The sequence below is a fragment of the Hyperoodon ampullatus genome (assembly GCF_949752795.1).
Source record: "Hyperoodon ampullatus genome assembly, chromosome: 15".
Lineage (NCBI taxonomy): Eukaryota > Metazoa > Chordata > Mammalia > Artiodactyla > Ziphiidae > Hyperoodon > Hyperoodon ampullatus.
The window spans coordinates 51,706,920-51,730,647 of record NC_136928.1 but is presented as its reverse complement, the minus strand read 5'-3'; the positions used below and the strand labels follow the sequence as shown (position 1 = coordinate 51,730,647).

The window sequence follows — 23,728 nt, the reverse complement described above, 5'->3', positions numbered from 1 at the left end:
TATTTAATGTTTTTAATAATTTGAAAGTTCTATTTATAATCACTATAAATGTATCCAAGATATTTATATTCAATTAATGTGAACAAGTTAAAAAGAAATCAAAGAAGTTGCCTGAAATAAACTGTATTAGCTATGTCAGGTCCTTGTGGTAGGTTCTCAAAAGGACTGGGTACATGTGTGCAATTCCCAGAATAGAGAAGATCCACAGTATTTCCTAGACCAAACTGAGTAAGAAGGAGAGGGAAAAAAGCTGAGCCAAACTATTCAACCTGATCCTTTCCTGAACCATGATCCCATGGCACCTACAGTTTGTCCCTGACCTTCTAATCCCCTCTGGTTACTCTGCATTTGTTTTTCTAACATCTTGATTATACTCTTGGCACACGGAATATTACACTAAATACAAGACCCCTCTCTTTTGGCCTATCTGAATGGATCCTAGAATTCTTCCTGTGTTGGCTTTTGGTTTTGTTTTGTTGATCCTGATCCCATACTTATCAGTTGACTATACTTAGTTATTACATTTCTCAAAAAGCAGTGGGAGGGCTTCCCTGGTGACGCAGTGGTTGAGAGTCCGCCTGCCGATGCAGGGGACACGGGTTCGTGCCCCGGTCTGGGAAGATCCCACATGCCGCAGAGCGGCTAGGCCCGTGAGCCATGGCCACTGAGCCTGTGCTCCGGAGCCTGTGCTCCGCAAGGGGAGAGGCCACAACAGTGAGAGGCCCGCCTACCGCAAAAAAAAAAAAAAAAAAAAAAAAAGCAGTGGGAGATGGCTCTTACATGCTCTCCCCTAGATATTATCTATTGTAACTATCTTCTCTCCTAGAATTAAACCCTTTAGGATTTAGCATTCTACCATACATTGGAAAAGGTAAAGGTGGCTAATTGAGGTTCAAAGGGAAAGTAAGGAAACAATGGTGGATGACAGCAAAACTACTACAGATCTAGGAGCAGGACTAAAGAAATGGGTCATGCTAATACAAAGCTATTTAGAAGTCAACTGTATGCCTATACAAAATGAGAGCATGTGCTGAAGAGACTAACAAGAAAGGAACATCAGAAATGCTTAAAGTGGCGCAGTGGTTGAGAGTCTGCCTGCCGATGCAGGGGACACGGGTTTGTGCCCCGGTCTGGGAAGATCCCACGTGCCGCGGAGCGACTGGGCCCGTTAGCCAAAATTACTGAGCCTGCGCGTCTGGAGCCTGTGCTCCGCAACATGAGAGGTCGCGATAGTGAGAGGCCCGCGCACCATGATGAAGAGTGGCCCCCGCTCGCCACAACTAGAGAAAGCCCTCGCACAGAAACGAAGACCCAACACAGCCAAAAATAAATAAATAAATAAAAAGCAAAACTGTTAACAAGTAAAAATAAACAACAACAACAAAAAAATTTACATTAAAAAAAAAGAAATGCTTAAAAAAAAAAAAGAAAAGAAACACTTTTAATTTGTAATACTTACCTTGGCTCTCAGTTCTGAAGGCCAATGATTCATAGTCATCAAAACTTTGGGAGAAGAAGGCTAAGTTACCCACGGTCTATAGCTGCTAGACCTATACACCATTCTACTTATTAGTCACTAGTTAGCTAGAGCCATCACACAAAGTACTGCTTGGAAAATCCCATGAATTCAAGTAAGCCCTAACTTGCTGCATCTGTGAGCGGTTTCGGGATACTGAAATGCCAATTTCTCCAAGAGGCAGACACTTTACATTGCCTTACACAGCTCTTATGAATAGGAAGAGGTGATATGAGGGCAAACAAGAAGTACATCTTAAAAAGACAAGGGAGAATTTATCACAGAAGGAACTTCAGAAGTTCCTTTGCCTCTCAAAGAAAACAAACATTCCTAACATCCTTACCAGTAAACGACGTCCAGTGGTGCAAAGTAGTTTTTCATTATCAGGTCAGCAAAGTAAGCTTCTGTTTCCCGGCAGGCAGTTCCATTTCCAATCACCACTGTACTGCAGCTGCAAGGAGAAACAGAATGAGAAACTGGATGAGATCAAGGCATGCTTCTAAATCAATCAAGAGAAAATGGACAGAACGCACGAATAGTATTATATGATGCTCTTATTCTCTCATATATCCATGCAATCTCTCCACTATCTCACAGGGGCCACGCAGACTTATGTAGAATCAAAGACATTGCTCCTGCATTTGGTATTACAGGAGGCAGTGGAGAAATGTCTTATGGTCACACAATCTCAAGAATAGTCAGCTTTCTTCCCATCTAGAAGGAATGAACTTTAGACATGAATAAGTAAACTCTGGAACATTCTAAGCCATAATGAAGAATTATGACTGAATTATGTGATATGTTTTCAAGTAATTTCTGAAGCTTCTCTAACTACTGCCACATCCATTCCTCAGATCCATGAAAAAGAAAGAGAGAGAGGGAGGGAGGGAGGAAGAAAGAGAGAGAGAGAAAAGGCTCAAACTGAAGAATTAATAAAATCTCACTTTTGGTCATATTACCACCTTTGTTTAGTGAAGGCAGCAGAGGAAGGGAGTAGCATTCCTCCAGAGTCTCCAAATGTAGAGTCCTCCAGCAATTTGCCCCAGCATTGTTTTACATGGTTCCTTTTCTAACACCAAGACACTTCCCTTAATCCCTCCCTCCAAATTAGGGACTTCAAAGATATCTCTGATTGGCTGAGCCACTGAAATACTCAAAAGGTTACTTATTTTCATACTTGAAATTCAGCAAAAGCCTCTTTATTTTCTCTGCCTCTCGGAAGCCTTGTCCACAATGCAAGTATACCACATCAGTATGAAGTATCTGACCTTAGGAAAAAATGAAAAGAAAAGGCCATTTTGTAAGAAATTACAAAACATAACACACCACTTGCTTTGATTAAGCAAGTTGAAACTGAAAAGGAAACTGGTTCATCTTTTAAAATGCAGTCTGAATCTTTCATATTCCTTTATCAGATTCCCCCTTAAGCATTCTGAAATTTTGTTACCTCCAAAGTTATTAGAACTCTATTTTGCTATACAAAAATCATTATCAACTAGATAATATGCCATGATACCTAAAAGAGAAATGATTTTTAATAACACTTAACATCAAAAATAGTAAAAGCGGGCTTCCCTGGTGGCGCAGTGGTTGAAAGTCCGCCTACTGATGCAGGGGACGCGGGTTCATGCCCCGGTCCGGGAAGATCCCACATTCCGCGGAGCAGCTGGGCCCGTGAGCCATGGCCGCTGAGCCTGAGCGTCCTGTGCCTGTGCTCCGCAACGGGAGAGGCCACAACAGTGAGAGGCCCGCGTACCACAAAAAAAAAAAAAAAAAAAAAAAAAAGAACCTGTTCAAAAATAGTAAAAGCTGGGACTTCCCTGGTGGCACAGTGGTTAAGAATCTACCTACCAATGCAGGGGACATGGGTTCGAGCCCTGGTCCAGGAAGATCCCACATACCACAGAGCAACTAAGCCTATGCGCCACAACTACCGAGCTCTAGAGCCCACGAGCCACAACTACTAAGCCCGTGTGCCACAACTACTAAAGCCCATGCACCTAGAGCCTGTGCTCGGCAACAAGAGAAGCCACCACAATGAGAAGCCTGAGCACCGCAACAAAGAGTAGCCACCCGAAGAGCAGCCCCCACTTGCCGCGACTAGAAAAAGCCAGAAAACCTGCATGCAGCAACGAAGACCCAACGCAGCCAAAAAATAAATAAAATTAAAAAAAAATAGTAAAAGCTAACATTTACTGAATATTTACTATATATCAGTGAGTGTTGTAATACTATTGTATTTCTTCCTTTGGGTTGTAGATATGTAAATTTCTTTACCTTACGTAATTTTTTCAGCTGCATACTTATGAACTGTGAGCTTTTCTGTACTACATTTCAGCCAGAAATATATTTTAAAATTTGAGGGTAACTCTTAAAGAACAGAAATAATGAGCTAAGTGACCAAATTAGGAAGTTAGGAAAAGGACGACAGAATAATCTCAAAGGAAGTGGAAGGAAGAAAATAATAAAGTTAAAAAAGCAGAAATTAATGAAATAGAAAAAAAAAACCATAAAACAGAGAGGACCAATGCAGCTTAAAATTTTAAATCACCTGTAAAGAAAAATACATATTTTTAGCTATACCAATCAAGTAAAAGAAAGGTTGACACAAATAAATTATATCAGAAATGAAAAGGGAGTATAACTAGAGATTCAGCACAAATTTAAAAGATACAGAGAGATTATTATAAACAACTTGATGTTAATTTAGATTAAATGATGAAATGGATAAATTCTTGGAAAACTCTTACCAAAACAGACTGAAAATACATATCCATGTATGTATGTATGTGTGCATAAAATTTTAAAAAGAACCATTCTATAAATAATACAAATACAGTAAAGGATAAAAGCCATATGATAGCTCAACAGATGCAGGAAAAAACACTGACAGAATATACTTCCCATTTATTTTAAAAATGCACAGCATGAAAAAAGAGCAACTTAGGACAGCAAAATCAAAAGCTCATGACTGTATTTATAAAAAAAAAGTATCCCCATAAAATGCAAAAGGTGAGCAGGTGGGAACAATGCACCAATAACCACCAAGACCAATGTGCATCAGCATTTCTGTGGGAGGAGGCACAGAGAAACAATGGAGTATCTCATGGACCTGACTGGAGTAAGAGATTGGAGGAAGCCTCAAAATGTCAGAAGGTGCTTCCCTGGAAATCAAAACTGGCCCGTTTGAGAACAGAAAGTAAAACTGGAAAAGACCTTTGCATACTCTAATTTATAAGTCAGTACAAAGGTTGCACAGTAAGTTCAGAAAGGACTGGAAAACTCTGATCTCTGAACTCTTGAAATTAACAAGTAGAACATTCTTTTCAAGACAAAACCCCACGGTGAGAAAAAACTGTTGAGCATCATATCCACATTGAGCAAGGTAAGGACAGTCTAGAGTTTTAGGAAGAAAGAAAGTGATCTCAAATGGAAACACAGAAATGCAGAAAGAAATGAAGATAACAGAAAGGGCAAATAAATGAGTAAACAGGAAAAAAAATACTGACTGGACAAAACAATAAAAATGTCTCATGGTATTTAAAATATACACAGGGCTTCCCTGGTGGTGCAGTGGTTGAGAGTCCGCCTGCCAATTCAGGGGACACGGGTTCATGCCCCGGTCCGGGAAGATCCCACATGCCGTGGAGTGGCTGGGCCCGTGAGCCATGGCTGCTGGGCCTGCGCGTCTGGAGCCTGTGCTCCGCAACGGGAGAGGCCACAACAGTGAGAGGCCCGCATACCACAGAAAAAAAAAATATATATATATACACAGAATCAGGACTTCCCTGGTGGTCCAGTGGTTAAGAATCTGCCTTCCATTGCAGGGGACGCAGGTTTGATCCCTGGTTGGGGAACTAAGATCCCACATGCCACGGGGCAACTAAGCCTGCGAGCTGCAACTACTAAGCCCGCCCACTCTGGAGCCCACGTTCCACAACTAGAGAGAAGCCCACGCGCAGCAACTAGAGAAGCCTGTGCGCCGCAACGAAAAGATCCTGCATGCTGCAACTAAGACCCAATGCAGCCAAATAAATAAATAAATATTTAAAAAAAAAATAAAATATATACAGAATCAAAATGTATCATATATATATATGCAGTCAGTATACACAGAAGTTGATGGGGGATAAACAGAGTTATTAAAGTCTGAGCCCAGTTAATCCTCAATATATCCATTGTGACCTAGGAAAGGGCATAAATGATAGTAAATGTTGACTGTCTGAGTCAACAAACAGGCCAAACAGGAAGCTTCATCCTGATTCCTATATCCCTTTTTGTGAGAAAACCATCTTCTATTCCTTGAAAATTAGCATTATTTCCAAATCCTCATGAAGTATATGAAGTGAAATTTATGACCAACCAAACAACTTCTATATAAAACGCTGAAAGGTATGCTTACTGGTAGGAGAAATTATAGCTAACTTGCAACCGTGTTTATAACCGGGATCCACTCCCATCAAGGTACGCCCTGGGACAGGGCTTGTTAAAAGGAGCTGACGAAGGTTCCGTCCAAACATCATTACTGATTCTTTCTCTGCATCTGATGTTAGTTTGGCCCTTTAGAAATAGAAAAAGAGAAGAAAAAAGATAAAGTATTCAGTTTTCATTCATTCAAATTTTCTTCCAGAAAAAGAACACAATTATTCCTTATTGGAGCATTCATTATAACAAAATAACTTGAGAAAATAATCACATACAAAATTATATTAAGTCTCTTTTTGCTAAGCTCAGTAATACAGATACCACAAACAATTTTGTGGTATCAAACCTGCTGAGTTTGTCATACCTACACTCCTTCTCTATCTGCTCACCCTTATATAAGAAATCTACATGTATAAGTATCTGTGTATATGAGAGAGACAGGGTGTATAAAGATTTGGACATTACATGGGATGTCAAAGTTTATCAGCTGACTAAAAATATAAACACATAATTAGTGGTCAATTACTGAATCGTAAGTAGCCTCCTCCAACAGTGCTTAGTTTTACACCCTCACCTATATATATCTCAAGGCCATCTTCTCACTCTATTCCATTCCCCACATCTACCCCCTCGTCATTCTCACAGTGATGTGACATGACCACAGATATTAATACCAGTCCAGAACCCTGCCTCACATAAATAACTTCCCAATTTTATCCAGAGAAGCTATTAAAAGTCTAATTTTCAAACATTTTCTAGGATAAAAAAATATGTCTCTATTGGACTTAAAGGCATTTGGAAACAAAGTTTTACACCATTTGCCTATTTAACAAGAGTTCTTACCATATTATTTCCTGAAACTCAAAAGAATTTATTAAAAGTATGTCTTCTCTATTAGACCAGGCTAAAAAAAAAAAACTGCAGGCCAATGGCCACAAGAACAAAAGCAATTCAGGGCACATTTCTATCAGCGTTGAGGTAGAATTATCTGCATATCTAAAGGCACATACAGCTAACCAACATTTGTTTTCCTGGCTTAATTCAGCTTCTTACGGCTTTTCTCTCATCTTCTCTAATACTTCACTGTCATTCTACCTGCATTCAGCCAAGCAACATGAAGATATCATTACAGGTATTTCTAAATCTTCACGTTTAACTTTATTTATTGAGTGAGCACTTGTACTCAGTCTTATATAAGGTACTGTGATTGATGTAAGAGATACAAAGCTGAAAAAATCCCTACCCTGAAGATCACTGTCTAGTGGAAGAAACAGAAAAATAAACAGACGAGTATAGGATAGGTAGGGATAGCTAAATTAGGAGAACTTTCTGAAAGAGATGTCTTCTCAGGTGAATCAAGAAGGATAAGTAATAGTTAAGCAAACAAAGGCAGGGATAGTAGCTGAAGAGCATTGAGAAAACATTCTGGGCAATAGAAGCAGCAGATGACAAAGCCCATGTCTCATTTATAGAAAAAGCAAGTAACTTCATATGATAAAATAAAAAGAAATACCAAGACAAAGGGCTACAGAGGAAGAAAAAAACAGACCACAAAGGGTTCTTCTAAAGAGCTTGGATTTTATCCTGGAGACAAAGAAGATCCACTGAAGGATTTTAAGTAGAAGAGTATGAAATAATCAGATGGGAATTTAAGGATGGCAATGTGGAATATGTATTAGAAAATATAAGACAGAGATCATCTATGATCCTAGTATAGTAATTCAGACAAGAAATGATGATAACCTGAACTAACCATGGATATACTTTCTCCTAGTAAAGATGGAGATAAAGAGAAGGCAAAATTCAAGATATAATAAAAGATGGCATAATAGACAGCACTTGGTAATACTGATAATGTAGTTTTGATGAAAGAGGTATGTGTGAAAAATGACACAGGGATGAATGATCATGACAATCATGGAAACAAAAATGCAGAAGTAGACTCTGAATCTTATATAGTCAACTGAATAAAATGGCTGCAAAATAATATAGTCTATTTGATCTCTTTTAATACACACACATGAATGGAGAAAAGTCTAGTTAACAATGGTTATCTCTACGTGGTGAAATTATATGGGTTTTTTTTCCTTTGTGTTTTACTGATTCTTTCAATTTTTCTGCATTTGGACAAATTTCTTTTTAATTAGAGAATTAAAGTAATTTAATTACTTTAATAAATCAATTGAGGGTTTTCCCCCTCAACTGCTATTTCAGGTAATTACAAGTATTTCTATGAAGAGACACATCTGTAGACAATGTCTGCAAACCAACTTATGGAATGAAATAAGATATATTTTTTAACCACAGGCATTTTAGAAAAAGAGGAGGAAAGTGCTCTTGCTTGCCACTGCTAATGGAAGTCGGAGAAGAATTATACATTAAATAATCCCACAGCAAACTGCACACATTAAATCTCAATGAAATTATTCCACAAGCAGTAAAGCTATTCACACCTAATATATGCAAAAATGTCAAATGCACCACTGGACATTATATGCGACAGGAGAACATAAGATAAAAGGATGAGTCAAGAGAATGAATGATTTTTGATAAAAAAGAGGTTGGACAAAGGAGCTATATGTCCTTTTTAATAGTACCTGCTCACTCCCTACTCTAAATGCCTCCAAAGTCAATGGCCAAGTCCAGTAAAAGAAAAATAGAAAAACATAAAGGCTGCTATAAGTTCTAGTGAGGCTGATGAGATGGCTAGAAATCTATAGTTTCCAGGTGACCCTTGCTGAAACACTAAATAAGTGGGAAGGAAGAAAATCTATAGCAAATAGAAAGGAATATATGAAGGCATGGCTGGTGTCTAAACATTGACTACCAAGACAAAGGCTAGAGAGAAGCAGGAAAGAGGGTTTTTGCTTCCCAACATTTCTGTCCATCTCCTCCCCTAAAAACAATTCGGTACCTCACCTCTTTTGCAGTTCTTTGTAACCTTTAGTTCTTCTGCTAGTCCATTTAGATGGTCACCTTAATAATCTCCTAATATTTGTACATCACTGCTGATAATTATTCATTGAAACAACTCCGTCTGCTAATATACATTAGCTTTCTCTCATAGTAATACATTCATCATGTGCTCCCCTGATTTCCTTATGCTTTTTTTGGCTCTCTTACTTCTAAAACTGCTGCCAACTAACTTCTCCATTAACTTCTTAGTTTGTTTCTCCCAAGCCAAATCTCTCATCAATAAAACCATTTGTTTGGCTTAGTTGTCAAATTGCAAGACTAGTATTGCAGAACTGGAAGGGGTACACATTAAGTGGTCAAGATTTGAAAAGTATACCATAATTAAAAGCTATGTTTTGTGATCTATGCATGTGAATGCCTCTACAGATCGAAATCTATGCTTAAATTTAAGACTTTGTGATTCTGACTCAGTTCTTTGGATTGGTTAATGGATCAACAAATATTTACTACACGCTTTAATGGGCCTATTACCATACATAAAAATAAACAGTCCAGAAAGTTAAATAAGACAAGATGCATACCTGAACTCTCTACAAAGGAGAGGATAAATAAGGCGTTTAAAGGAATCATCCAGTGAGTTGTATAAGATCTTCATTAACTCTGGCCTTGCAAAGCCACGTGGTCTCCACCTGCAAAAAAGAAAAGCCTATACTAAAACTGATGTAACAATAATAAGGCCATAAAAGGGCTCCTGGAAGAGCAGAGAGAGTGGAAAAGAAAAGGGGGGAAGAAACTTTACTGAATCCAAAGTAACATAATCTGTAAGGAGAGACAGTGATGTCTGAAAATTATTACTATGACATCTGGAGTTCTTATTTTTAAAAACCTGGTAACCATGGTAACACATAAAACTTAAGGGAGGAAAAAACTTTCCTATTCTGGGGAGAGTCCCCAAGGCATTATTAATAATGGTAAAAATTTTTAAGATATAAGAAAGTCACCAAAAAATTACTGAACCACTGCTATAGACTGAATTATGTCCCCTAAAATTAGTATGTTGAAGCCCTAACCCTCAAATCGGATGATATTTGGAGACGGGGACTTTGGGAGGTAATTAGGTTTAGATGAGGTCATGAGGGTGGGACCCCCATGAGAGGATTAGTGAGTGCCTTAAAAGAAGAAATATCAGATACCCCCTTCTCTCTCCCTCCACGCCAGGTGAGGACATAATGAGAAGGCTGACCAAATCAGCCTGACCTTGATCTTGGACTTCCAGCCTCCAGAACAGGGAGAAAATAAATTTCTGTTGTTTAAGCCACCTAGTCTATGGTATCTTGTTATGGCAGCCGAAGCTAAGACAAACACTATGTCCTTCTTTTCCCATTTCTTAATCTCTTCCTGAGAGTTAAAGTAGATTGAGCAAAGGGGAAACTCTGTTTTAACCTTTGCCTCTTGTCATCCTTGAGTAGAACTCACTCTATTCCTCAGGTTGTACTGTTCTACTAGGCAGTGTATCTGCATACATACTGATACATATAAATGCCAGAGAACCCACTGTTAGTAGAAACTGGAGAAAGAACAGTAAGAGAAAAACACAAGCTAAAAAGGACAAACAAATTCAGCGCTACCCCTTCTCTGTGTTCCCTACATCTACAGCATCTCTGTCCGTGTCCTTCAATGGCTCTTGAATAGAAAACATTAATATTTTACCAATGGTTCCTAATAAACCATTAATATACTTCAGGGGCACTGTCATCTCCCTTACTTATAATGTGATACACCAAAGGCTACATAATAATAACTAATTGAATCCCTTCCATAGAACGGTATAATTTGAGTATAGTTTTGTTTTTTAATTTGAATGAAAGTGCTTTTAGGCAGGACATACATCCTTCCTTCCATCCAAATCCTTGTTTCTCCCTACTGTCACCTATACCTGAGGGCATGAAACGTAGGGAGAACTAGGATATGAATTAGAAAGTTATTATTATTATTTTGTTATGTTACAGGCATACCTTGGAGATATTGTGGGTTTGGTTCCAGACTACCAAAACAAAGTGAATATCACAGTAAAGTAAGTCACATGAAGTTTCTGGTTTCCTAGAGCATACAAGAGTTATGTTTACACTACAATATAGTCTATTAAGTGTGTAATACCATTATGTCTTAGAAAATAATGTACATACCTTAACCAAAAAATAATGCTATTGGAAAAATGGTACCAATAGATATGCTCAACACAGGGTTGCCACAAACCTTCAATTTGTAAAAAAAACAAAAACAAAAAAACCAAATATCTGCGAAGCACAATAAAGCAAAGTGCAATAAAACTTATAGCTGTGTTGTTGTTATTAATTGGGGAAATTCAATGTCAAACAAAGACATCCCAGAAGAAACATCTGAGACGGCTTTAAAAAAATGAATTGTGGTTTACCAAGTAAGACAAAGGAATAAAAGAATTCTGGGAAGAAACCATACCATATGTAAAAGCTTAGAGGCATGAAAGAGCATGATAAGCTCAAGTAACTAGAAGCAGATTAGTAATACAAGGGCATAAAGCTGCAGGATCAGGTTGCGGGGTAGATGAGGCTAGAAAGTATGGCAGTAGCCAGATTACTGAGGCTCTTATCACCATACTCTGGAGTTTGGCCAGTTAGGAGAGAACATAGCCCTGGGTCATGGGACAATACACTAGGAAAAGAGTCCTTAGAGGCAGGAAGGCCCTAATGGAGTGATTCTTATAATGAATGTATCTGATGTCTGCTGGGGGGTCATTCCCTTTAAAGACAAACCAAGGTTTCCACATTGCTTGTAGGAAAAAAATGGAAATCTTTAACATTAGATACCCAATTTCTCTGGAAGCCCCAGTAACCTTCCTTAAACCTCAAGGTTCTCCTGTGGCGTGACTGCTCACCTCCCTGGAACAGAGTGCTGTGGGTCTATTTTATAACTAAGGATGCCTCAATTATACTCATTCACAGTGACCTTTAGACCACAGACCCAGCTATACTCACTTCCTGCATTACAGAAACTCCTTTTTCTTCCTCACCCCACAGCACTCTTGACTGGCTTCCTGTGATCTATTCATTTAGCACTCGAAGGGACCTGAAACAGTATAGCGAAGCCACAAAACTTATTACTTCTAAACTTAAAGGAAATACAATGGGTTTCCCTTACAGGGTATCATTGTAAAACTTGATTCTTCCTCTAATTCAATAGTTAAACACTGCTGAATGAAACTAAGAAGGACCTCACTTTAACTAAATTTCACAGTACAAAATACATGCTATGTAAGATGTGCACAATGAAGCATACAAATTAAGACAGAGGTCACAAACTCAAATACCTACGGGGGGTCAGGAAAGTACTGTAAACAAATGAATAAGACCCAGGGCCTATACGTATGTTTTTGACAGAGACATGCTTTATTCACCCATTACAGACAAAGAAATATTCTCCACTTTGGCAAAGAAATATGCTCCCCCCTATTCGGTTTCTATAGATAAAGATAGGCTCTCTCCATCTAGCTTTCATTTTCCCACATTTAAAATAGAAATGGATACAGGATATAGTTCCCCTTAAATCTACCACAAGAAAAAAGCAGCACCATTTAGTGTAGCATTTTCTCAAAGTGATATGACAGACATTTGGGGACAGAATAATTTACCTTACAAGACTATCCCATGCATTGGCACTAAAAGCTAGTTTTAAAAAAGAAAAAAACCTAGTAGCCAGCCTCAGTCATTCGTTTGTTATTCATATAATATCTGATAAATTAAATTTTTGATTCAATTATCCTTAATGAACAAAATATTTCAGATATACTATATACAGTATGTTTCTGTTAATTCATTTTTCATAAAAGAAAATATACTCTTTATAAAAGATTCATATGGTACAGGATTACAGTAAAAGTCTCTCTCCCCAGAAATAATCACTATTAATAATTCTTATGTACTTCCCAGATATTTCCTATTTAAACATACACAACATATGTACTTTTTAAATTAAAAAAAATTTTTTAACATCTTTATTGGAGTATAATTGCTTTACAGTGGTGTGTTAGTTTCTGCTTCATAACAAAGTGAATCAGCTATACGTATACATATATCCCCATATCTCCTCCCTCTTGCGTCTCCCTCCCTCCCACCCTCGCTATCCCACCCCTCTAGGTGGTCACAAATCACCGAGCTGATCTCCCTGTGCTATGTGGCTGCTTCCCACTAGCTATCTATTTTACATTTGGTAGTGTATATATGTTCATGCCACTCTCTCACTTCGTCCCAGCTTCCCCTTCTCCTCTCCGTGTCCTCAAGTCCATTCTCTATGTCTGTGTCTTTATTCCTGTCCTGCCCCTAGGTTCGTTAGAACCTTTTTTTTTTTAGATTCCATATATATGTGTTAGCATACGGTATTTGTTTTTCTCTTTCTGACTTACTTCACTCTGTATGACAGACTCTAGGTCCATCCACCTCACTACAAGACACTATATCCATTGCCTGTCACTGTTTTTGTTTTTGTTTTTTTAACACAATGGACATCTTTCCATTATCAGTACATATAGATCTCAATATAGCATTTTAAAAAAGAATATTCTGTAAAAATCTATAAACAGACCTGTTTTGGATGCACCACCTACAGAACTCATTCTTCACTCCATCAGAAATGTTAACCTTGACCGTCAGTATCTTCAAATTTTCTCCACGGTTAATTGCCAGAATCTGAGTGCAAACATATATGGCAAAGACTGATGATCCACAGAATATATAAATGATCAATTTAACCAGTCAATATTTGTGAAACAAACTGGGTGGTTATCCAGTCTAGAGCTGTATCAATTTTGTATTCATTTATTTACCAAGAATGTATTAAAAAATAATCATTTCTTTATATTTTTTTCAAGTATTTTCAAAATAAAATACAGGTACAAAGCCTATGATAGTCACAGGAAGAGATAGTGTTGATCTAAAAATCTCATTTCAGATTCTACTAATTGAAAGTTTTTGATCATCTAGAGTTAGAAGGATATACTTTTTATATTTGTGAAAGAACATTACTAAGATAAATACAAACATGGAAATTTCTAAGTGGAATATTTAATAACTACTGTTATCATTTATTGAGCACTTACTAATTGTCAGGCCCATCTAAGCACTTTAAATACATTAACTCATTTATCTTCAAAGCCACCAGTGATGTATGTATTAACATCTTACTCTTATATGATAATTTTTCTAAGACTAACTTGTCCTAAATCACAAAGCTAGCAAGTAGCAAAGGAGGAATTTAAATGCAGATCGACCTGTCTCTGCTTTTAATTAATATATTAAAAGAACAATTGTTTTAAAACACATTAAAAATACTCCTTAAAGAAAAGCAAACAAATCTAAAGCAAGAAGAAGAAAGGAAATAATAAAGAACAGAGGGAAAATTAATAAAATAGAGAATAGAAAAACAACAAAAAATATCAACAAAACCAAAAGTTGGTTCTTGGAAAATATCAACAAAATTGACAAACCTTTCACTAGACTGACCAAAGAAAAAAGGGAGACATTCCAGTTATCAAAATCAGGAATGAAAGAGGGGCCATTAATATGAATGTTATAGAAATAAAAAGGATCATAAGAGAATACTATGAACAACTGTATGCCAAATTAGATTACTTAAATAAAATCAACAAATTCCTAAAAAGACACAAACTTCTAAACTAGAATAAAAAAGAAAGAGAAAATTCAAAATTATCTATAACAAGTAAAGAGATAGAATTAGTAATTTTTAAATTTCCCACAACGAAATACCCAGGCTCATATGGCTTCACTGCTAAATTCTACCAAACATCTAAAAAAAGAATTAATAGCAATTCTTCACAAACTCTTCCAAAAATACAATAGAAGAAATAACTTCCTGACTCTATTTACTCTGTTCTTGCAAGAACACTGCAAGAGAAAAGTAAAGACCATTGCCTCTTATGAATATAGATGTAAAATTTCTCAATAAAATACTAGTAAACTAAACCCAGAAACATATAAAAAGAATTACACACAAGGATCAAAACGGATTTATTCCAGAAATGCAAGGTTGGTTTAACATCCAAAAAAGAAGTAATGTAATACATCATAACTATAGAATAAAAAACAAAAATTACATGATCATTTCAATAGATGCAGAAAGAATATCTGAGAAAATTCCAGCAGTTGTTCATGATAAAAATACTCAAGAAACTAGGAAGAGAAAGCAAATTCTTCAACATGATAAAGGGCACATACAAAAACTCCACAGATAACATAATGTTTAATAGTGAAAGACTGGATGCTTTCCCTCTAAGATTACAAGGGTGTCTCCTCTTGCACTTCTATTCAACATTGTACTGGAGGTTCTATCTAGGGAAATTAGGCAAGAAAAAGAAATAAAAGGCCTCTAGATTGAAAAGAAAGAAATTAAAACTATCTCTATTTGCAGATACTATGATCTGTATACAGAAAATCCTAAGGAAACCACTATAAAACTATTAGAACTAATAGAGTTCAGCAAGGTTGCAGGATAATCAATTTCTACACACTAGCAATAAACATCCTAAAAATATTTTTTAAAAATTCCATTTACCATACCACCAGCACAAATAAAATACTTTCCAATAAATTTAACAAAAGAAGTTCAAAATTATACACTGAGAACTATAAAATATTGTTTTTAAAAAAAATTGAAGAAGACCTAAATAAATGGAAAGACATCCCAGGTCCATGGATCAAAAGGCTTATTAATATTGCTAAATGGCACTAATCCCCAAATTACTTTATAAATTCAATGTGATCCCTATCAAATCCCAGCTAGCTTCTTTGCAGAAATTGACAAACTAATTCTAAGATTCATATAGAAATGCAAGGGACCCAGAATAACCAAGTCTATTTTGTAAATAAAGAACAAACCTGGAGGACTCCCACTTCTCAATTTCAAAACTTACTACAAAACTACAGTAATCAAGACAGTGTGGTACTGGCATTAGAGATAAACATACAGATGAATGGAATAGAATTCAGAGTCCAGAAATAAATCTATACATCTACCATCAAGTGAATGTCAACAAGGGTGCTAAGACAATTAAATGGGGAAAATACAGTCTTTTCAACAAGTGATGCTGGGACAATGGATGGCCAAATTCAAAAGTATGAAGTTGGACAGCTTCTTCACACAATACACAAAAATTAGCTCAAAACTGATCATAGACCTTAATATAAAAACCAAACCTATAAAATGCTTAGAAGAAAATACTTGAGAAAATCTTCATGACCTTGAGTTACATAAGGCCTTAGGTAAAACACCACACGCATAATCAACACAAGAAAAAAATAAATAGATTGGATTTCAACAAACTTATAATTTTTATATCTCAAAGGATACCATCAAGAAATTGAAAAGAAAGCACTTAGCACAGGAGAAAAGTTTTGCAAATCATATATCACATAAAGGACTTATATCTAGAACATACAAATATCTCTTATAACTCAACAAAAAGACACAACCTAACAAAAATTTGCAAAAGGTCTAAAGAGATATTTTTTTCAAAGCTAATATAGAAATGTTCAATAAGTACAGAAAATATGCTCAACATCATTAGTTAGAAGAGAAGTGCAAACCAAAACAATAATGAGAAATCAGTTCATACTAAAATGGCCATAATCAAAAAGATAGACAGGGACTTCTCTCATAGTGCAGTGGTTAAGAATCCACCTGCCAGTGCAGGGGACACGGGCTCAAGTCCTGGTCTAGGAGGATCCCACATGCCACGGAGCAACTAAGCCTGTGTGCCACAACTACTGAGCCTGCGCTCTAGAGCCTGCAAGCCACAACTATGGAGCCCAAGTGCCACAACTACTGAAGCCTGCATGCCTAGAGCTCGTGCTCCACAAAAGAAGCCACTGCAATGAGAAGCCTGCACACCACAATGAAGAGTAGCCCCCGCTCACTGAAACTAAAGCCCACGTGCAGCAACGAAGACCCAATGCAGCCAAAAATAAAATAAATAAAATAAAATTTATATTAAAAAAAAAGAGACAATAAGTATTGGTGAGGACGTAAAGAAGCGGAACTCTCATAAACTGCTGGTGGGAAGGTAAAATGGTATAGTCACTCTGGAATACAGCAATCTTAATTTATATAAATTCTAAAGGTATTTTCAAGTAAAATGTTCAATATATAACAAATCCTCAAAGTTTAAAAAATTACAGATACTGGGGCTTCCCTGGTGGCGCAGTGGTTGAGAATCTGCCTGCCAATGCAGGGGACATGGGTTCGAGCCCTGGTCTGGGAAGATCCCACATGCCGCGGAGCAACTAGGCCCATGAGCCACAACTACTGAGCCTGCACATCTGGAGCCTGTGCTCCGCAACAAGAGAGGCCGTGACAGTGAGAGGCTTGCGCACCGCAATCAAGAGTGGCCCCCACTTGCCGCAACTATAGAAAGCCCTCGCACAGAAACAAAGACCCAACACAGCCAAAAATAAATTAATTAATTAATTAAAAAATTACAGATACTTAAAAAAAAATCTTTACATATATTTGAGAAATTTCTAAGGTAAACATTGGCAGAAATAAAATAATCACTTAAAAATAAACTTTTAATACAAAATAAACTTTACTTTGGGCTGGACAAAATCTTCAATGTCTGCCAGCTCTCTGAAATACTGAAAGGAACACTGAACAGTAAATAAAAGTTCTTCATCCAAGAATTTATCAGTAATAAATTCATTCATGCAGAATACAATATTATACGGGAAAAAGAGTTATTTAATTCTGATTTATATAAATACCCTATTAGGGACTTCCCTGGTGGCGCAGTGGTTAAGAATCTGCCTGCCAATGCAGGGGACATGGGTTTGATCCCTGGTCCGGGAAGATCCCACATGCCGTGGAGCAACTAAGCCCGTGCACCACAACTACTGAGCCCACGTGCCACAACTACTGAAACCCATGCGCCCAGAGTTCGTGCTCCGCAACAAGAGAAGCCACTGCAATGAGAAGCCCACGCACCACAACAAAGAGTAGCCCCCGCTTGCCGCAATTAGGGAAAGCCCGCGCACAGCAATGAAGACCCAATGCGGCCAAAAAAAAAAACCCAAATAGGGTTTCCCTGGTGGCGCAGTGGTTGAGAGTCCGCCTGCCGATGCAGGGGACACGGGTTCATGCCCCGGTCTGGGAAGATCCCACATGCCATGGGGCGGCTGGGCCCATGAGCCATGGCCGCTGAGCCTGCGTGTCCAGAGCCTGTGCTCTGCAACAGGAGAGGCCACAACAGTGAGAGGCCCGCGTACCACAAAAAAAAAAAAAAAAAAAAAAGCCCCAATAAATAAAAATATAAATACACTATTATATCAAAATATATTATTGGAGGGTGCTTTTTTTCCCACCATACCTAGTAAAGTCATAGGTCAAACTTTAAAAAATCCTAACATAGAGGATCCATGGTAGAAAAGGGAGTGGAGTAGCAGAAACAGAGCTTGGGGCAAAAACTGAGGTTGAAAGTAAATACAGAGTTAAAGCAGAATTACTGTAGATGGCAGCACTGAATGTGAAACAGGTATTTTAAAAGACAAAGAAAGTGAGACATCAGTGAAAGAAGCTACAAAAAAGAATGGGAAGGCTGAGTTACAAATTCATGTGGTGGAAAGGAGCACATTAAGGACCAATGTGGAGAAGAAAGAAAACAAGATGCAGCTAGAAGAATTAATTTAGTAGACAGCTATTACAGCTCTTCCCACAGCATTTGGAGAAGGAGTTCCAGGTACCGTTGTTCCTTTACCACTGTCTGTCATCATTCTCCCTCACGTCTGTATTCTGGGATGCTGTATGCTGGGCTATCTAGGTGAAAGCTGAAAAAGAGAGTCTGGAGTCAGGGACATGAGGCCTTAGCACTACAGGGATTAAAAATCTATCTTTGTGAGCTGGTATATCATCACTCTAGCCTGCAAGATAACTAGAAAGTTCTTCTCAAAACACAGGTCTGTTTTTCAAAACTGACATTTCCCAAATGTTCTACCCTCTCAGGTCTTAAGACTGTCACACTTAGAAGCCTGTGTCAGTCACAAACTTAGATTCAACCACAAACTAACTCAGAATGCCACATGTGCTAAGCACACTAGTTAAAATGCAGAGACCAAAATGTTTTCAAGCGAATACTAGAAAGACTAAGTTTTAATAGAATAAATGTATTCATATTTTTCCAAAGTTGCAATAAAATTAAATCAAATAAAGAGAGATAAAATCCAGCAGCAAAATCATTTCTGCAAAAGGAATTTTAGTATTTTAGTCACTGGTTTTATTAAAAATTCTTTTTCATTAGGCTCTATCAGTAGATAGTAGCTAGGTAAGTAAAATTTCACTCTTCTAACAATTTTTCCAATTATCAAAAGTATTCATTTCACCCCATATGCTACAGTGTACACAAAAGTAAAAAGAACAACTTAGATATAATAGTGAAACACTTCAAAAGTTCAGCAGCAGGGACCATGTCATCTACATACCCCAAGTAGGCACCAATACATAATAAGTGTTCAAGAAGTATTTGTAGCATAACTGAAGACTCTTCATGTTATGTTACACACACACACAGAGAATAATAACATACCTTTTCATATCTATACCACCGTAAGTTTTTTTAATTACATTTTTAAGGAAGATAACTAAACATTATCGATGAAAAGTGACGCATTCTAGTCTTTTTAATTATCCTCTCCTTATAACAGTAAAATTCAGAAAGGAAGAAAAAATAAATTAAAAAAATGATTCTTTGAGGAATTTCAGGTTTAAAGAACACTGGCAGGCCCCTCATTCTAAATCCCCCCCTCATACTCCTATAACACCAATAAAGTGAATAAATAAAACAACACAGGACCCACATCTTCAGCATTTCTAAGAAACAGAGAATTAGATTGGCATCTGATTTCAAAAACAAGCAACAAAAAAAACTTGCAAAGTAAGACAACAACAGAGCAACATGCTTGACAAACTTAAGGAAAGAAAGTGCAAACAAAAAATATTATACTGGGCTTCCTTGGTGGCGCAGTAGTTAAGAATCTGCCTGCCAATGCAGGGGACACAGGTTTGAGCCCTGGTCCGGGAAGATCCCACAGGCCACGAAGCAACTAAGCCCATGCACCACAACTACTGAGCCTGTGCTCTAGAGCCTGTGAGCCACAACTACTGAAGCCCGTGCACCTAGAGCCTGTGCTCCGCAACAAGAGAAGCCACCGCAATGAGAAGCCCATGCACTGCAATGAAGAGTAGCCCCGCTTGCCACAACTAGAGAAAGCCCACGTGCAGCAACGAAGACCCAACGAAAGCAAAAATAAAATAAAAAATAAATACATTTTAAAAAATCATTGGATTATTAAAAATATATATATTTACTGAGCTAAGCTATCCTTCAAGTATCAAGGACATAGGAAACAATTGTGACCATGTAAAAACTCAGAATATTACAGACATATCTCGGAGATATTACAGGTTCAGTTCCATACTACTACAATAAAACAACATCACAATAAAGCAAGTCATACACATTTTTTGGTTTCCCAGTGCATATAAAGGTTATGTTACACTATACTTTAGTCTACGTGTGCAATAACATTATGTCTAAAAAAAGAGAGGTACATACCTTAATTTAAAAGTGGCTATCATCAAAGAGAACACAAATAACAAATGTTGGAGAGGATGTGGAGAAAAGGGTACCCTGTACATTGTTGCTGGGAATGTAAATTGGTGCAGCCACTGTGGAAAAGAGTTTGGAAGTTCCTCAGAAAACTAAAACTAGGGCTTCCGTGGTGGCACAGTGGTTACGAATCCGCCTGCCAATGCAGGGGACATGGGTTTGAGCCCTGGTCCGGGAAAATCCCACATGTCACAGAGCAACTAAGCCCGTGAGCCACAACTACTGAGCCTGCCCTCTAGAGCCCGCAAGCCACAACTACTGAACCTGCGTGCCACAACTACTGAAGCCCATGCACCACAACTACTAAAGCCCGCATACCTAGAGCCTGTGCTCCGCAACAAGAGAAGCCACTGCACTGAGAAGGCTGCGTAACACAATGAAGAGTAGCCCCTGCTCACTGCAACTAAAGAAAGCCCATGCTCAGCAACAAAGACCCAACAGAGCCAAAAATAAATAAATAGATTAATTAATTAAAAAACAAAACAAAACAAAACAAAACCTAAAACTAGAACTACCATATGACCCAGGATTCCACTCTTGGGTATACACCCAAAACAAAAACACTAATTTGAAAAGACAAATGCACCCCAATGTTCATAGCAGTATTATTTACAATTGACAAGATATGGAAGCAACCTAAGTGTCCATCAACAGAAGAATGGATAAAGAAGATGTGACAGATAGATAGATATAGATACACACTGTGGAGTACTACTCAGCCATAAAAAAGAACAAAATTTTGCCATTTGCAACAACATGGATGGATTTGGAGAGTATTATGCTAAGTAAAGTAAGTCAGAAAGAGAAAAACAAATACTGTATGATATCACTTATATATGGAATATAAAAAATACAACAAACAAGTGAATATAGCAAAAAACAAACAGACTCACAGATATAGAGAACTAGAGTACCAGCGGGGAGAGGGAAAGAAGGAGGGGCAAAGATAGGGTAAGGGGATTAAGAGGTACAAACTATTAATATTATGTATAAAATAAGCTACAAGGATATACTGTACAACACAGGGAATGTAGCAAATATTTTATAATGACTACAAATGGAGTATAACCTTCAAAAATTGTGAATCGCTATACTGTAACCTATAATTTATATAATATTGTACATAAACTATACTTCAATAAAAAATTAAAAATAAATTTTAAAAATTAAAATTAAAAAATACTTTAATGCTAAAAAATCATAGTCATCATCTGAACCTTCAGCAAGCCATAATCTTTTTGCTGGTGGAGGGTCCTGCCTCTGTGTTGACGGCTGCTTTCTCATGGGGTGGTGGCTGCTGAGGGCTGGGGTGGCCGTGGCAATTTCTTAAAAGAAGATGACAATGAAGTTTGCCGCATCGACTGACTCTTCCTTTCAGGAACAATTTCTCTGTAACATGCAATGCTGATAGCATTTTACTCACAGTAGAATTTCTTTCAAACCTGGAGTCAATCCTCTCAAACCCTGACATTGCTTTATCAACTAAGTTGATGTAACACTCTAAATCACTTGTTGTCATTTGAACAATCTTCACCAGGAGCAGATCCCATCTCACAAAACCTCTTTCTCTGCTCATCCTAAGAAGTAACTCCTCATCAATTAAAGTTGAGTCATGAGATTTCAGCAATTCTTTCACATCTTAAGGCACCAGTTCTAATTCTAGTTCTCTTGCTTTTTCCATCACAGCTGCAGTTACTTCCTTTACTGAAGTCTGGAACCCTTAAAAGTCACCCATAAGGATTAGAATCAATTTCTTCCAAACTCCTATTAATATTGAAATTATATCTCTTCCCATGAATCACAAGTGGTCTTAATGGCATCTAGAGTGGTGAATCACTTCTAGAGGTTTTCAATTTACTTCACCCAAATCCATCAGAGGAATCATTATCTATGGCAGCTATAGCCTTATGAAATGCATTTCTTAAATAATAAGACTTGAAAGTCGAAATGACTCCCTGACCCATGGGCTGCAGAATGGATGTTGTGTTAGCAGGCATGAAAACAACATTAATCTCATTGTACATCTCCATCAGAGCTCTTGGGTGATCAGGTATATTGTGAATGAGCAGTAATATTTTGAAAGGAATCTTTTTTCCTGAGCAGTAGGTCTCAACTGTGGGCTTAAAATATTTAGCAAACCATGTTGTAAACAGATGTGCTGTTATCCAGGCTTTGTTGTTCCATTTATAGAGCACTGGTAAATGAGCATTGGCTTCAATTTCAAGTCACCAGCTGCATTAGTCCCCAACAAGAAAGACCCTATCCTTTGAAGCTTTGAAGCCTTGAAGCCAGGCATTTTACTCCTCTCTAGCTATGAAAGTCCTAGATGGCATCTTCTTCAAGTATAAGGCTGTCTCGTTTATAATGAAAATCTGTTGTTTACTGTAGCTACCTTCATTAATTATCTTAGTTAGACCTTCTGCATAACTTACTGCAGCTTCTACATCAGCACTTGCTGCTTCATCTTGTACTTTTCTGTTTTTTAAATAAATAAATATTTATTTATTTACTTACTTACTTACTTATGGCTGCGCTGGGTCTCCATTGTTGCGTGCGGGCTTTCTCTAGTTGCAGCGAGTGGGGGCTCCTCTTCGTTGCAGTGCGCGGGCTTCTCTTGCTGCGGAGGCTTCTCTTGCTGCGGAGCACAGGCTCTAGGCACGTGGGCTTCAGTAGTTGTAGCTCATGGGCTCTAGAGTGCAGGCTCAGTAGTTGTGGCACACAAGCTTAGTTGCTCTGCGGCATGTGGGATCTTCCCAGACCAGGGATTAAACCCATGTCCCCTGCACTGGCAGGCGGATTCTTAACCACTGTGCCACAAGGGAAGTCCCTCACCTTGTACTTTTATGTTATGGAGATGGCTTCTTTCCTTAAACCTCACGAACCAACCTCTGCTAACTTCAAACTTTTCTTCTGCAGCTTCCTTACCTCTCAGCCTTCATAGAACTGAATAGAGTTTGGGCCACGCTATGGATTAGGCTTTGGCTTAAGGGAGTGTTACAGCTGATCTGATCTTCTATCCAGACCACTGAAACTTTCTCCATATCAGCAATAAGGCTGTTTCACTTTCTTATCATTTGCGTGTTCACTAGAGTAGTAGTTTCAGTTTCCTTCAAGAACTTATCCTTTGTATTCACAACTTGGCTACCTATTTGGCACAAGAGGCCTAG

The 23,728-nt window shown here is 37.8% G+C and overlaps 1 protein-coding gene across 1 annotated transcript in view; it reads right to left on the bottom strand.

The window, feature by feature from the left end:
- SRBD1 (S1 RNA binding domain 1) overlaps positions 1 to 23,728 on the bottom strand; it is a gene marked incomplete at both ends in the record, with an annotated part of 218,106 nt that overhangs the window by 162,852 nt on the left and 31,526 nt on the right. Inside the window, 5 exons of the mRNA XM_079721189.1 lie at positions 1,860 to 1,967; positions 2,694 to 2,784; positions 5,919 to 6,076; positions 9,439 to 9,546; positions 13,475 to 13,578. Of these exons, the coding sequence (XP_079577315.1) occupies positions 1,860 to 1,967; positions 2,694 to 2,784; positions 5,919 to 6,076; positions 9,439 to 9,546; positions 13,475 to 13,578 (569 nt within the window). The remainder of the gene's footprint in view (positions 1 to 1,859; positions 1,968 to 2,693; positions 2,785 to 5,918; positions 6,077 to 9,438; positions 9,547 to 13,474; positions 13,579 to 23,728) is intronic.